The sequence below is a fragment of the Chiloscyllium plagiosum genome, chromosome 31 (assembly GCF_004010195.1).
Source record: "Chiloscyllium plagiosum isolate BGI_BamShark_2017 chromosome 31, ASM401019v2, whole genome shotgun sequence".
Lineage (NCBI taxonomy): Eukaryota > Metazoa > Chordata > Chondrichthyes > Orectolobiformes > Hemiscylliidae > Chiloscyllium > Chiloscyllium plagiosum.
In genome coordinates, this window is record NC_057740.1 from 22,202,502 (window position 1) to 22,216,578 (window position 14,077).

Genomic DNA, 14,077 nt, shown 5'->3' on the forward strand with positions numbered 1-14,077 from the left:
ACCATTCGCAATCTTATAAATTTCTATTAGGTCACCCCTCAACCTCCTGCAATCCTGTGAAAACAAGCCCAGTCTACCAACCTTTCTTCATAGCTAAAGTCCCCCATGCTAGGCAACATCTTGGTAAACCTTTTCTGTACACTCTCCAGAATATCCACATCCTTCTGGTAGTGTGGTGACCAGACTGTACATAATATTCCAAGTGTGATCTAACTAAAGTTCTATAAAGCTGCAGCATAACTTTTCTATCCTTATACTCAATGCCCTTTCCAATGAAGGCAAACTTGCCATAAGCCTTATTTATTACCCTATCCAACTGTGCTACCACCTTCAGTGATTGCTGGACCTGCACACCCAGATCCCTTTGTATATCAATACTCCTAACGGTTCTGCCATTCACTGTATAATTTCCACATGGACTTGACCTTCCAAAATGCATCACTCCATATTTGTCCAGATTAAACTCCATCTTCCATTTTTTTGCCCATGCCTCCAACTGACCTATATCCTGCTGTATCCTCTGACAATCCTCTTCATTACCCACAACCCCACCAATCTTCATATTGTCTGCAAACTTACTAATTAGACTAGCTGTGTTTTCCTCCAAATCATTTATATAGCTCATGGACAGCAGAGTTCCCTAAACTGATCCATGGAACATAACTTGTCACCGCCCTCTATTCTGAAAAGCAGCCTTCCGCTGCTATCCTCTGTCTCCTGTGATGAAGCCAGTTTTGTATCCATCTTGCCAGCTCACCCTGATATTATGTGACTTACCTTTTGTACCAGTCTGCCATAAGGGACCTTGTCAAAGGCTGTGCTGAAATTCATGTAGTCAATATCAGCTATTTTCCCTCATCAATGATCCTCGTCATCTACTCAAAAAACTCAATCAAGTTAGTGAGGCACAACCTCACCCACCCAAAACTTTGCTGTCAATCGCTATTGCTTCTTAATGCATATAGATCTTGTCCCTGAGAATCCTTTCCAATAATTTCCCTAATACTGACATGAGCCTCACAGGCTTGTAATTTCTAGGATTATCCCTGCGACCCTTCTTAAACAATGAGACAACATTGACCATCCTCCAGTCCTCTGTGGCCAAAGAGGATATAAAGATGTCTGTCAATGCTTCAGCAATTTGTTTTCTTCACTCCCTCAATATTCTGGGATAGATCCCATCAGGACCCAGGGCCTTATCTACCTTTAATACAGACAGACAACACCTCTTTCTTTTTAATAGCAACTTGGCTTAGAAACTTGACACTACCTTCCCTGAGATCATCCTCCACCAATTCCTTCTCTTTGTTACAGCCAATACAGTCTCTGTTGTTACTTTGTTTTGGATCTTAGGATATAAGCCATCTCAAAATTCTCAACATATACGCCTCAAAATGCTTCATTGGAGCTTAAACCAACCAAAAGTTAAACCAAACCAAGCATTTTAAAGGACGAGCATGTGTTAGAAGATCATGAAGTGGATTTCAGGGCTTCAGGCCCAGTAATGTGAAAATGCTGGTTGTCGGCTGGAGAACATTGCAGAGGTACTAAGGATCTGAATGAGGTTACAGAAAGAGAGGTGCAAGACCATACATGGATTTGATCACAAGATGAGAAACTTCAAATTGAGATGCTGGTGGTGTAGAACCAACTTAGTGACCATATTTTCTTTCACAATACAAGTTTGAGTGTTATCGAGTGCACAAACATGGATGTGTGCAGCTCCAACAACATGCAAGAAATTGGACACAATAAGGATAAAACAGTCCACTTGCACCACATTCAACATTTACTCCCTTCGCTGACACACAGTAGCAGCAATGTGTACCACCTACAAGATGCTCATCAAGCCTATTTCAACATCACCTTCCAAACTCATGACCTCTGCTATCTAGAAGGCCAAAGGCAGCAGCTGCATGGGAATACCACTACCTGCATGTTCAACACTGAGTCTCTCACCACCCTGATTTGAAACTATACCCCTGTTCCTTCACTGTCATAAACTCAAAATCCAGCACTGGTATTCTTACACGCCAAGGACCGTAGCAGTTCAAGAAAACACCTTCTCCAGGAACTTAGCGATGGGCATAATTACTGGCCTAGCTACCTACACACATGTCCCATGAGCAAATTAAAAAAAGCAAATTATTTTATTTCCAAGAGACTGGAATGAAGATATACCTTCAGGTTTCTCCCATAATTGCCATTTACCTAGTTAGTTGAGTTTTCCGTAATGCACCCAACAGCTGAAAGTTATCAACACTAGAATTATAATGGAAAGAAAAGTAGCACAGTAAGGAATTCATTTTTGTCCATTGCCATTGTTTTTATATATAATTATTATTAAATTTAAAACCTGTAAGTTAATCCCCCCCCACCGAACTACTACTGGAAAACCTATTGAGATTTCAAGGGCGCAAGATAAATAGCCAATCATTTAAGACTGAGATGAGGAGAAATTTCTTCACAGAAAGCATTGTGTGTGTTGTACATCTTTGGCCTAGAGCATTGTGGAATCTCCATCATTGAATACAGTTAAACTGGGGTGGATACATTTAGTCTTTTGGGGAATGGAGTAAGAATGGGATCTGGGCAGGAAAGTAGAGTTGAAGCCAAAGAACATTTAATGATCATATTGAATGACAAGCCATGTGTTCTACTCCTCCTATTTCTTGTTCTCAGCTATTTCATACTTCTGAATATGAGCTAGCTGTGCTCATTCATTTAGCCCCAGATTAGATGAGCACCCAATTTATTTGAAATTGTATGAATGACCCTTGGTTAGCTTGTTGAAAATTTTGTTTTAATTATTTGAAAATCGAAAACTGCGAAACAAATTGTAAAGCAAACCTTATTGATTCAGAAAATAACCATTGTTTTGTTTCAGTGAATGTCACAACTCCTCTGATCGAATAAAAGTACGAGTGTGGGATGAAGATGATGACATTAAGTCACGTGTAAAACAAAGGTTTAAACGGGAATCTGATGATTTTTTGGGCCAGACCATCATTGAAGTTCGAACCCTCAGTGGAGAAATGGATGTATGGTATAATCTAGGTAAGGACAATGTTTAGCTTTCCCTTGTTTAGCTTCCCATTTAATCTGGTAATCTTGTTCTCAAGGTATATCTAAATGGATAATAATTAAGAATGCAACATTATCCATGTAAAAGTGGAAGTTGCCTAGTTGCACACATCCCCAAAGTGTACAGTTCTTGTACAACAATAATGTGATGATGGCCAGGCAAAAGTGAATGCCTCTGACCAATCTCCTCCCCTGAAATTACACACGATGAGATAGCTAACAGTAGGGATATAACTATGAAATGTGAAGATATTGTCGATACATTCTCTATAGAACATATTTTTTTCAAAACGTTGTGTAGAATATGTTGTGCAGACCTCGCAACTGGTATGACAAATGTGTTGAATTTTTTATTTGTATTCATTTCCTTTTTCAGTTACTGTTTTAAAGTCTGAATATTGCTGTGAACACGGTCAAAAGAAAATGCTACAAGACCTGAGATTCATTGCCATACAGGTTTTTAATTTTTTAAAGTGTGTGCCTGTAGTGAACAAGCTCAAAGAAAATTAAAGATCATATACTAGTCTGCATGTCATCTATAAAGGTCAAGAGATAATATCTAATGTAAAGTATCAACATTTCAATCAAATTTTATTGATGAAAGGCTTTAATATCCGTTTTAAACTTCAATAGAATAGCATCTGTCTCAGGATTTTCGCTAAGTAGATGTTTATGAAAACAAAATCCATTTAAAACCTCTAAATGTATGAGAGTTTATACTGCATAATTAAATGTAAATAGAACTATAGTTTAAAATAAATGACTTAAATACTATTTCAGCTAAAATAAGTACATATAAACATTCATTTTGGTTAGGTCACTGGTCTGGGATGTGGTGGTCCACTGTATTTTGACCTTGCACATTGTGCTATTTAAGAATACTTTTGAACTTCTTCAGTTATAAATTTCTGACTTGCACTAGGCCACTTGAGAGACGATGACCATTGAGGAATACTTCTCAGCACCGATAGCGGGTATATCTTGATAATCTGGTAATAGCTCATCCAATAATCTTTATAGTATGTTAGGAATTCCGTGTCAGAATCTGAAGAAAACTTTTGTAGTGTTTCACCAATAAGAAGGCTCCATGATGATCAAGCCTTGAACCTAGGGGTGGTTGCCAGTACCATAAACTCCAGTGAGATAAAGCACACGTAGCCCCTTTTAATTTTGTTTGTTGAGAATACTATCAGTGAATTTCTTTTGAGTCTCTGTATCAGGCTGGAGGCCTAGGTGTTGTTAATAAATACTGTTTGTTGTTGTAGTATTATAGAAGTACATTAGTTAGTATATTTATGTTACTTTATTTAGAGAATACGAAATTAATTTGCTTTCTTTTTTTATGTTTCAATTATACCATGAATTTCATTATCCTTTGGCAACATTTATTGTTATTTTTGAACATTGCTGACCTAGCCTTTACAGTTAGTAGTAGGTTATTGTAGAGTTGGTCATGGTAAGGTGTTTAACAATGCCACTTTTGACAACATTATAATATGCATAGTATCAATGATACTATGTATTAATGAAAAGTTTTGCATTGTAAAAATAAAACCTGTTAACATAAAACTAAATTCAGTGTAAACTTCACTCAACGTGACAAGAAACTATGAGGCAATAAATGAACATTTTCCATCAAGTTGTATGGCTACTTGATAGAGAGAATTCTAATTTATTTTTAGATTTCATCGTTGAGCTCATTATTTACCCGATGATTGAAATTTCTCTTATGGACTGCTTATGTGCATTTTATTACTGATAGAAAATGATCAGGATTTTCTAACAGTGGAAGAATTTTCTCCCATGTAATATTCAAATGATCTAGTATAATTCAGGTCAATTTCTTTGTCTTAGACTGCTAATGTACCATATTTTCCAACTTTCGGTGAATATGACCTTAATATCTAAGACAGCGAACTAAATACTTTGCGATTACATCACTACTTTTATTCAGTTTGCTCACACAGATGCTTTCAGTAACATATAAAAAAACTAATTTTCTGATAAGTTCTGTTCAGCATATATGATCTTTAATTAGGTTGCTTAGTCTTCATATTGAAATAGAACATTTGTTTCTTTAAGAAGAGTTTGCACATGATCATCCTTTCACATGGTAAGACGTTTTGCATTCCTTTTAAGCTCATTTTACCTTCTGTTTCTCATAGTTCATAAATTGTTCTGAATCATTTTCATTAACATTTAAACAAAAATTTCATCATACTACATAGACACTATTGTTTGACAAACAATAACTAAACACCAGTTAGGCCCTTATGGAAATAAACACATTACAGCAATTAAATTCCACAGTCTCTCTTGTATTGTTTTTAATGATCTATAATGGAATGATCTAGAATGTCTGGAAACAAAATAGCCTCGTATTAATGCACAGATGCAAGGGTTTATCATGGCATGACAAAAATAATGAAGTTATTTATCCCAAAGCTAACTTTGAAATATATATGCATAACCACCTATTTGCCCATTGTATAGTTCTATTGACTCACAAGACACTAGCTGCTTTCTCTCGGTATTTGTTAGAGATGAGGAAGGAGTTATTTATAATTTCACTATATCAATTTAATGCGTATGACTTCTAGTGCTGTCCAAAATAAATAATTAACAGAAATAATAATCCACAGTTACAAATCCAATTATGTTATCATTTAAAAACCTAACATCCTTTCTGAGAAAAAAATCAGTTTATTTAAGTATCACTCCGTAATTCAGAGCTCTAAATTTTAGAATCATCTTTGGTATTTGAATCATTTCATTGTATCAGGGAGTAACTGATTTGCAGTTCTGTTTTATTTTTGTTCATTCATGGAATGAGGTCATCACAGACTAGGCAGTATTTATTGCCCATCCCTAATTGCCCAGAGAGCTGTTAAGAGTCAGGCACATTGCTATGGGTCTGGATTCACATGTAAATCAAACCTGGTGAGTATTGTAGTTTCCTTCCCTCAAGGAGATTAGTGAACCAAATGGGTTTTTCTGACAATTGACAATAGATTCCTGGTCATTATTAAACTCTTATTTCCAGATTTTTAACAAATTCAAATTCCACCATCTGTCACGACAGGATTGGCATTATTGTCCTAGAACATTACCTGAGTCTCTGAATTAACTGTCCAACAATAATACAATTGCCTCCCCAGGTAGGATTGGTTAGGTCTGTTTCTCTTTGAACGGTTAAAGGAAAAGACGGACAAGTAATCTCTTTCAGATTTGCTACAAACAAGATATAGAATATTGAATAACGAAAGATACTTTTCATGTATTTTCATGTACAAAAGTTATGTTACAGATATAAAAGATAGCAGCCTAACAAAATAACTTAAATACCCACTTGTTTGTGTAGTGATTGGAATGAGGTCAGTCAGGTGGATATCATAGAATACAAGTTCCCTCACTGGGGCTGTTAACCTGTCCATAGAGCATAGAACATAGAAAAGAACAGCAGAGAACAGGTCCTTTGGCCCACGATGTTGTGCTGAGGTTAATCCTAATGTAAAATATAATAACTTAACCTACGCACCCCTCAACTCACTGCTATCTATGTGCATGTCCAGCAGTCGCTTAAATGTCCCTAATGACTTTGCTTCCACCACCACAGCTGGCAACGCATTCCATGCATTCACAAACTCTCTGCATAAAGAACCTACCGCTGACGTCTCCTTTATAACTCCCTCCTAATATCTTCAAACTATGATTCCTCATACCAGTCAATCCTGCCCTGGGGAAAATCGGGGAAAATTCCCAATCATGGAATCCTGGCTAACAGATATAAACAGGAGTATCAGGGGTTCTGTTCACTCTAGGAGGTGGCTCTAAGCTAGCTGGATGTCACGTAAGATGCACGTGTAAATAAAGGATGGTTTGGTGACAGAATACTGGCCTTTGTGCAGTTATTTTGTTTGGCAACCAAAAACAATAAAAGATCAGTAAAATTGAAGGATTTGTTATAGCTGAAACTCAGCATTTTGTATCCTTATTCTTTGGCACATGTTCCTTTAGGACGATACTTCCTTGTTCACAGTGTGGGAAGTACTAAAGTACTAATCTGTCACAGCATTAATACAAACATATATTAATGATGAAACTAGTTAGTAACATTGGAAATAATTTACAAGGTCACTGGTAAAAATATTTTTGCTGTGATAGCTTTCTTAAAATTACAAAGCTGATATGTGAAAAGGAGTCAGCCTAAGAGAAGCAAAAAATGTATTAACCTAGTTTCTCTTGAATAATTTACCTCTTCCATCTTCCATTTTTTTTCTCTCTGCTGCTACTACTACTGTCAACATTTGAGAGAACACATTCTTTTATCTGAAAAGAGGAAACTGGAGCAGTACTCGGACAAATGATAGATTTTTTTTAACAGTACTTCATCTGTCTGCAGTTTCTTTAAATGTTATTCTAACACCAAAAGATTTTACTTTTCCTAGCAGCACTGAGAGTATACTTGCATCACATGACTTGCAGTAGTTCAAGAAGATAGCTCACCATCATCTTCTCAAGTACAGCTGGGGATGAGCATTAAATTACTAGCTTTGCCAATGACAGTAAAATCCCATGAATGCGGTCTAAAAACTCTGGAAGGTAACCTGATACCATTGAAATTTGCAGTGTTTTTTGTTGATTTTAGCACAGCACCTGAGTTACTTTTACTCAAAATTACTTAAGTTCTAATGTGCCTCATGCTTCCCATATAGAAACGGGAAAGTGTATTTCCAGAGGAATACAGGCCAAAGCATAAAGCTACAATAAATTACCTGAATTGTAAGGGTACCAGTATCCTACTGAGGAGATTTGCTAGTGCTAAATAGGAGGCTTTAAACTAGTAAATAGCTGGAACCCCAAGATATAGTGAGAAAAGAGAAGTCTGAGGCTGGTACTGCAGAGGAGTACAGTTTAATTTATCAGTCTTACCTCACTCTCTGCCTTGCTCTTGCCTGCCTTGACTATTTAATTTGCTTTAACTTACGGCACAGTGGCTCAGTGGTTAGCACTGCTGCATCACAGCACCAGGGTCCCAGAGTTGATTCTAGCCTTGGCTGACTGTCAGTGTGGAGTTTGCACATTCTCCCTGTGTCTGCATGGGTCTGGTTTCCTCACACAGTCCAAAGATGTGCAGGCCAGAGGAATTGGCCATGCTAAATAGCCCATAGTGTTAGGTGCATTAGTCAGAGGGAAATGGGTCTGTGTGGGTTACTCTTTGGAGGGTCGGTGTGGACTGGTTGGGCCGAAGGGCCTGCTTCCACGCTGTAGGGAATCTATCTAAATAGTCAAGGCAGGCAAGAGCAAGGCAGAAAGCGAGGTATGTTTGACAAATTAAATTGTATTTATTTCAATGCAAAAGGCCTCGGGAGTAAGGCAAATCAACTCAAGGTATGTTTGAGAACATGGGATATCATAGCTATTACAGAGATGTGGTTCAGGGAGGGGCAGAACTGGCAGCCAAATGTTCTAGGGAATGAATGCTATGGGAAGGATAGAAAGGTGGGCAAGAGAGGAGGGGAGGTAGGATTTTTGGTAAAGGATAACATTGCGGCTATCCTGAGGGAGGATATTCCTGGGAAAATGTCCAGTGAAGTTATATGGGTGGGACTGAGAAATAGGAAAGGGACGATCACCTTATTGGGATTGTATTATAGGCCTCTCAATAGTCAGCAGGAAATTGAGAAGCAATTATGTAGAGAGATCTCTGATATCTGTATGTATAGTCGGGCATTATAATATTTGAAACAGATTGGATCTGTTATAGTGTTCAGGCTGGATGAAGAGAGACTTACATGTTACAAGAAAATTTTCTGATTCAGTGTGTGGATGTACCCACTAGGGAAGGAGCAAAACTTGACTTTCTCTTGGGAAATAAGGCAGGGCAAGTGACTGAAGTGTAAGCGGGGAGCACTGTGGTGTAAGCGAGTATAATTCTCTTAGTTTTAAAATGGTTATGGAAAAGGATAGATCGGATCTAAAAGTTGAAGTTCTAAATTGGAGTAAGACCAATTTTAACAGTACTCGGCAAGAAGTTTCAAAAATTGATTGGTACATGCTATTCGCATGTAAAGGGGCAGGTAGAAAATGGAAGCCCTTTTGAAAATGAGAGAATGTGGGTTCAGAGACAATGTATTCCTGTTTGTGCGAATGGCCAGGCTGGTAAGGAAAGCTAGATGAGTAGAGAAATTGAGGCCTTGGTCAAGAAAAAGAAGGAGGTGTTTGTCAGATATAGACAGTTGGGATTGAGTGAATCCCTAGAGGAGTATAAGAGGCAATATTTAAGAGGGAAATCAGGAGGGCAAAAAGGAGACATGAGATATCATTGGCAAATAGGATTAAGGAGAATCCAAATATATTCTACAAATACATTAAGGACAAAAGAGTAATTAGGAAGAGAATAGGGCCCTTTAAAGATCAACAAGGCTGTCTATGTGTGGAACCATAGGAGATGGGTGAGTACTAAACAAGTATTTTGCGTCAGTATTTACTTTGGAGAAAGGTATGGAAGCTGGAGAACTTGAAAAGTGTCAATATTACAGAGAAGATGGCGCTGGATGTCTTAAAATGCATAAAGGTGGATAAATTCCTGGGATTTGATCAGATGTATTGCAGAACTTTGTGGTAAACTAGGGAAGAGTTCGCTAAGCCCCTCGCTGAGATATTTGTATCGCCAATAGCCACAGGTGAGATGCTAAAAGACTGGAGGTTGGCTAATGTGGTGCCATTACTTAAGAAAGATGGTAAGGAAAAGCCAGGGAACTGTAGATTGGTGAGCCTGATGTCAGTGGTAGGTAAGTTGTTGGAGGGGATTCTGAGGGACAGGATTTACATGCATTTGGAAAGGCAAGAACTGATTAAGGATTGTCAACATGGTTTTGTGTGTGGGAAATCATGTCTCATGAACTTGACTGAGTTTTTTGAAGAAGTGATGGAAAAGATTGATGAAGGCTGAATGGTAGACATTGTCTCTGTGGACTTCAGCAAGGTGTTCCACATGTGAGAAGTAGTTAGCAAAGTAATCCAGGCAGAACTAGCCAATTGGATACAAAATTAGCTTGAAGGGTAGGAGGCAGAGGGTGGTGATAGAGGGTGCTTTTTTGTTCTGGAGGCCTGTGACCAGCAGTGTGTCACAATGATCAGGGCTGGGTCCACTGCTTTTCGTAATTTATGTAAATAATTTGGATGTGAATATAGGAGGTGTGGTTAGTAAGGTTGCAGATGACACCAAAGTGAAATAGGTTATCTCCAAGTATAATGGAACCTTGATCAGATGGACCAATGGACCGAGGAGTAGCAGATGGAATTCAATTTAGATAAATGTGAGGTGTTGCATTTTGGTAAGGCAAGTAAGGGCAGGACTTGTACACTTAATGGTAGGGCTTTGGCAAGTGTTGTCAAACAGAGACCTAGGGTGCAGGTTCCTTGAAAGTGGAGTCACAGGTAGATAGGGTGGTGAAGGTGGCATTTGGCACACTTACCTTCATTGGTCAGTGCATTGAGTATAGGAGTTGGGACAGCATGTTGTAGCTGTACAGCACATTAGTGAGGCCACTTTTAGAATACTGCATTCAATTATGGCCTCCCACTATAACAAAGATGTTGTTAAACTTGAAATGGTTCAGAAAAGAATTACAAGGATGTTGTCAGGATTGGAGGGTTTGAGCTATAGAGAGAGGTTGAGTAGACTGAGGCTTTTTTCCCTTGGAGGCTGAGGAGTGACCTTATAGAGATTTGTCATGTTGTGGCTGTACAGGGTAGGGGAGTCCAAAACTAGAGGTCATAGTTCTTAAAGTATGAGGGGAAAGATTTAAAAGGGACCTGAGAGGCATTTGTTTCATGCAGAGGGTGGTGCATGTATGGAATGAGCTGCCAGAGGAAGTGGTAGAGGCTGGTACAAATACAACATTCAAAAGGTATCTGGATGAGTATATGAATAGGAAGGGCTCAGAGGGATAAGGGCCAAATCCTGGCAATTGGGACTAGATCAGTTGAGTATATCTGGTTGGCAGGGATGAGTTGGACCAAAGGATTTTGTTAGGCTGATGTCTTTTGTATATTAAAACATAGATAACCCTCTGCTTCGTTTGCATTTTAGCGAAGATCAGAATGCTAAACTAGTTTTATCATGTCAGTTTAAGTGGCAAGGATTTTATGCTAAATAGAGTTGTATACAGATCTTCATATTTGGGATCAAAAAGATGAATAAACTTGTTCAGAAAATAAACGTGTTTGCTATTATGCAATGAGCTCCACATCCCCTACTTAGTTATATTATAATCAATGAATGAGATTGATTTTTTTTTCTTTCTCTCCAATTTTAAAAACCAGCTGGAAGACCATGCGGATTTTTTTCCTCCAATGCTATTTTAAGTTGTTTGCTGTACATACTAAAGGGTGTAACATTTTCTTTGCTATAAGGAAGCAGGTGCTTGTATGCGGCTAGTTGGTCAAATTGGTAAATCAACTTCTGCAGTGTTAAGGTGCAGGTGATAACAACCTTTGTCGGTGGGAGGTCATGTAAAATAAATTGGGTGGTTAGCCCACTTCCTCACCACCCACCCCTGAGCATACTTTCACCATTTGCTAGGTGGATGGACATTGACTGGCTGCATGCCAAATTTAAACAGATAAAGATTGCTTACAATTGTTACTAACCCTATTGCCTTGAATAATACACTACCCATTCCAAAACATGTCTGGCGTGGCAGTCAACCTGGAGTAGGCAGAAAGGCTACATGAACAAAGGTGAGAGAAAATGGAGGGATGGAGGGCTGGGCATCTTTATTCAGGAGGGTCTTTGTGCCAATCAGGGGAAACTCTCCCAAGCTGCCATATTTTCTTCCCTCTGTGCTGCCTATCCTATCAATCATGGGCCCAATTCCCTTCTCGCCCCTCTCTGGGTTCCAGGATCTCACCGTAAAGCTCCAGTAATTAATTTATCAGGTCAACAATAATCTTCCTCAGACATCTTCATGCAAGCCTGTCACTGTCTGCTATTGAGCTCACATCCTGCCAAATGAGACTGGATGTCTTGCTATTAACTAACTAAATCCATCCTCATGGGTTATGGCTGGTGATGGGTTTGCAAGAAATGAATCCACTTCTAACTGCCTAAATTTCCTTCTGGGGTTTGAACAATCTGTCCCCTAGCCTACCTTAAAGTTCAAGCCCTAAGGCTTGACAACCTTGGAAGATGAATTCATATCATGATCAAACAAGTTCATTATTAATCTGCAAATCCTTCCAATTCACTTTAGCATATGGTACCAGGAAAAGAATCTTTTGAATAGCTATGATTGATGTGGAATGGAGCCTCTCAGATTAAAGCCCTTGGTGTTGGGCTGGTGACCTATTTCTGGAAAAACTAGCATGGATACTCTAAGCATGTGCTTTCTATGTTAAATATATCATTAGATGCAGGGAGCTTCTCTACATATTTTGTATACATTCACACAAATCCTTCTGTAGAAATGTGCTAAAATATCACTGTCTAATCAAAATGTTCAATTGCTTTTAAAATATAAATGTGAATAAAAACAATTACCCAAGTCAGAAATGAAGTAAAATCAAATGAAAATAATAAGGACTTCACGCACCATTTTTAAAACTTTACTCACTTTTTTTCCAAAACTACCAGAAGTGTCCATGCGTTTTTCTTCAATTATTTAGATAACTTACTTCTAATAATAAACATTTAATTCAAAATACCAAAATAAAGCAAAATATACATCTATATATTGTACAAAGACATAATAAGATCATTTAACAAAATGAGAAGTTTTCTTGTGCACAAGAATAGGAAATGGGAGCAAAAGTAGGCCATGCAGCCCATCACCATCCAAAATGTTCATAGCCGATCTTGAGCTTGTATAGTTTTCCAGTGATGGATATCATAATTTAGGTGTTGTATATACAGATGGATATATTTTGCCAATATTATTCCTATGATGCTTATTATAAAATTATAAATTCTGGAGGTCTAGTTGTAGCTGCATATCTCAAAATTACATACTCCAGCACAAACCTGTTCCATTTTTCAATAAAAGCTTGATGAATTGGGTTCAGTCCTTGGCTGTGATTATGCTTGTGATACTTATTTTTCTGTACTATGTTGATAATTTCCACATCTAGATAAGCGTACTGATAAATCTGCAGTGTCTGGTGCCATCCGGCTACATATTAGTGTGGAGATAAAAGGAGAAGAGAAAGTAGCACCCTATCATGTTCAGTACACATGTCTACATGAGGTAATACATCACCCATGAGTTGCGACATGGGTTTCTTTGTTTGTTCTTTAATATGGCATCTATTCTTGACTTGAGAGATTGGAGATATTGCATTTGTCAAGAATAGAAGAAAAATCCAATGTTAAAATTATCAACAAATAAATACCCAGTGACATTTTTTGATATATCCTACTGAAAAAAATTGCTTGAATATTAAGAGTATATTTTCTGTAAGTCACCGGTGCCAGATTTTAGAGTCTCTCATAATGATATGTAGGTTCCTTTCTTGGAAGGTTCTGTCGCAAATTTTGGGGTGTGTGCAGTTACAAATGGGGTTTTCCCATTAGCTAATTCAATGCTTTTAGAGTGGTGTGATGTATATGGAATATCATGGATATCAACGCCTTCTTCAGTTATCAACATTTACTTTTAGAATTAACCATAAATGCCACGCCTTTTATGGTAAAAGAAAATGTGCTACTTGAGAAGCAATTCAAAATTAGTAGCCTAGTCTCTAGATTCAGTTAATTTAAAAATGACTTGGTTTGTTCAGACTATTTAGCAACAGCTGCATTTCTTGATTATGTTTATTTGTTCTTGGTGAAGTGTAATTCTTAAAATTTTTCTGATTTCACTGTTGATGAAGCTTGGAGAATTTTCCTGGAGAATTTGACCTCTCTTTCTAGGTAAAGTTTGCTTTTGATCTTACTAGCAATCTTGATTTCTTTAAAAACTGGAGTGTGCAGCTGGTATCACACTCATTT

At 37.8% G+C, this 14,077-nt stretch overlaps 1 protein-coding gene across 18 annotated transcripts in view; it reads left to right on the forward strand.

Annotated features, from left to right (window-relative positions):
- LOC122565310 (protein unc-13 homolog A) overlaps positions 1-14,077 on the forward strand; it is a 428,982-nt gene that overhangs the window by 271,015 nt on the left and 143,890 nt on the right. For all 18 annotated transcript variants that reach the window (XM_043721144.1, XM_043721135.1, XM_043721136.1 and 15 more), the window contains 2 exons: positions 2,888-3,057; positions 13,219-13,334. In XM_043721144.1, the coding sequence (XP_043577079.1) occupies positions 2,888-3,057; positions 13,219-13,334 (286 nt within the window). The remainder of the gene's footprint in view (positions 1-2,887; positions 3,058-13,218; positions 13,335-14,077) is intronic.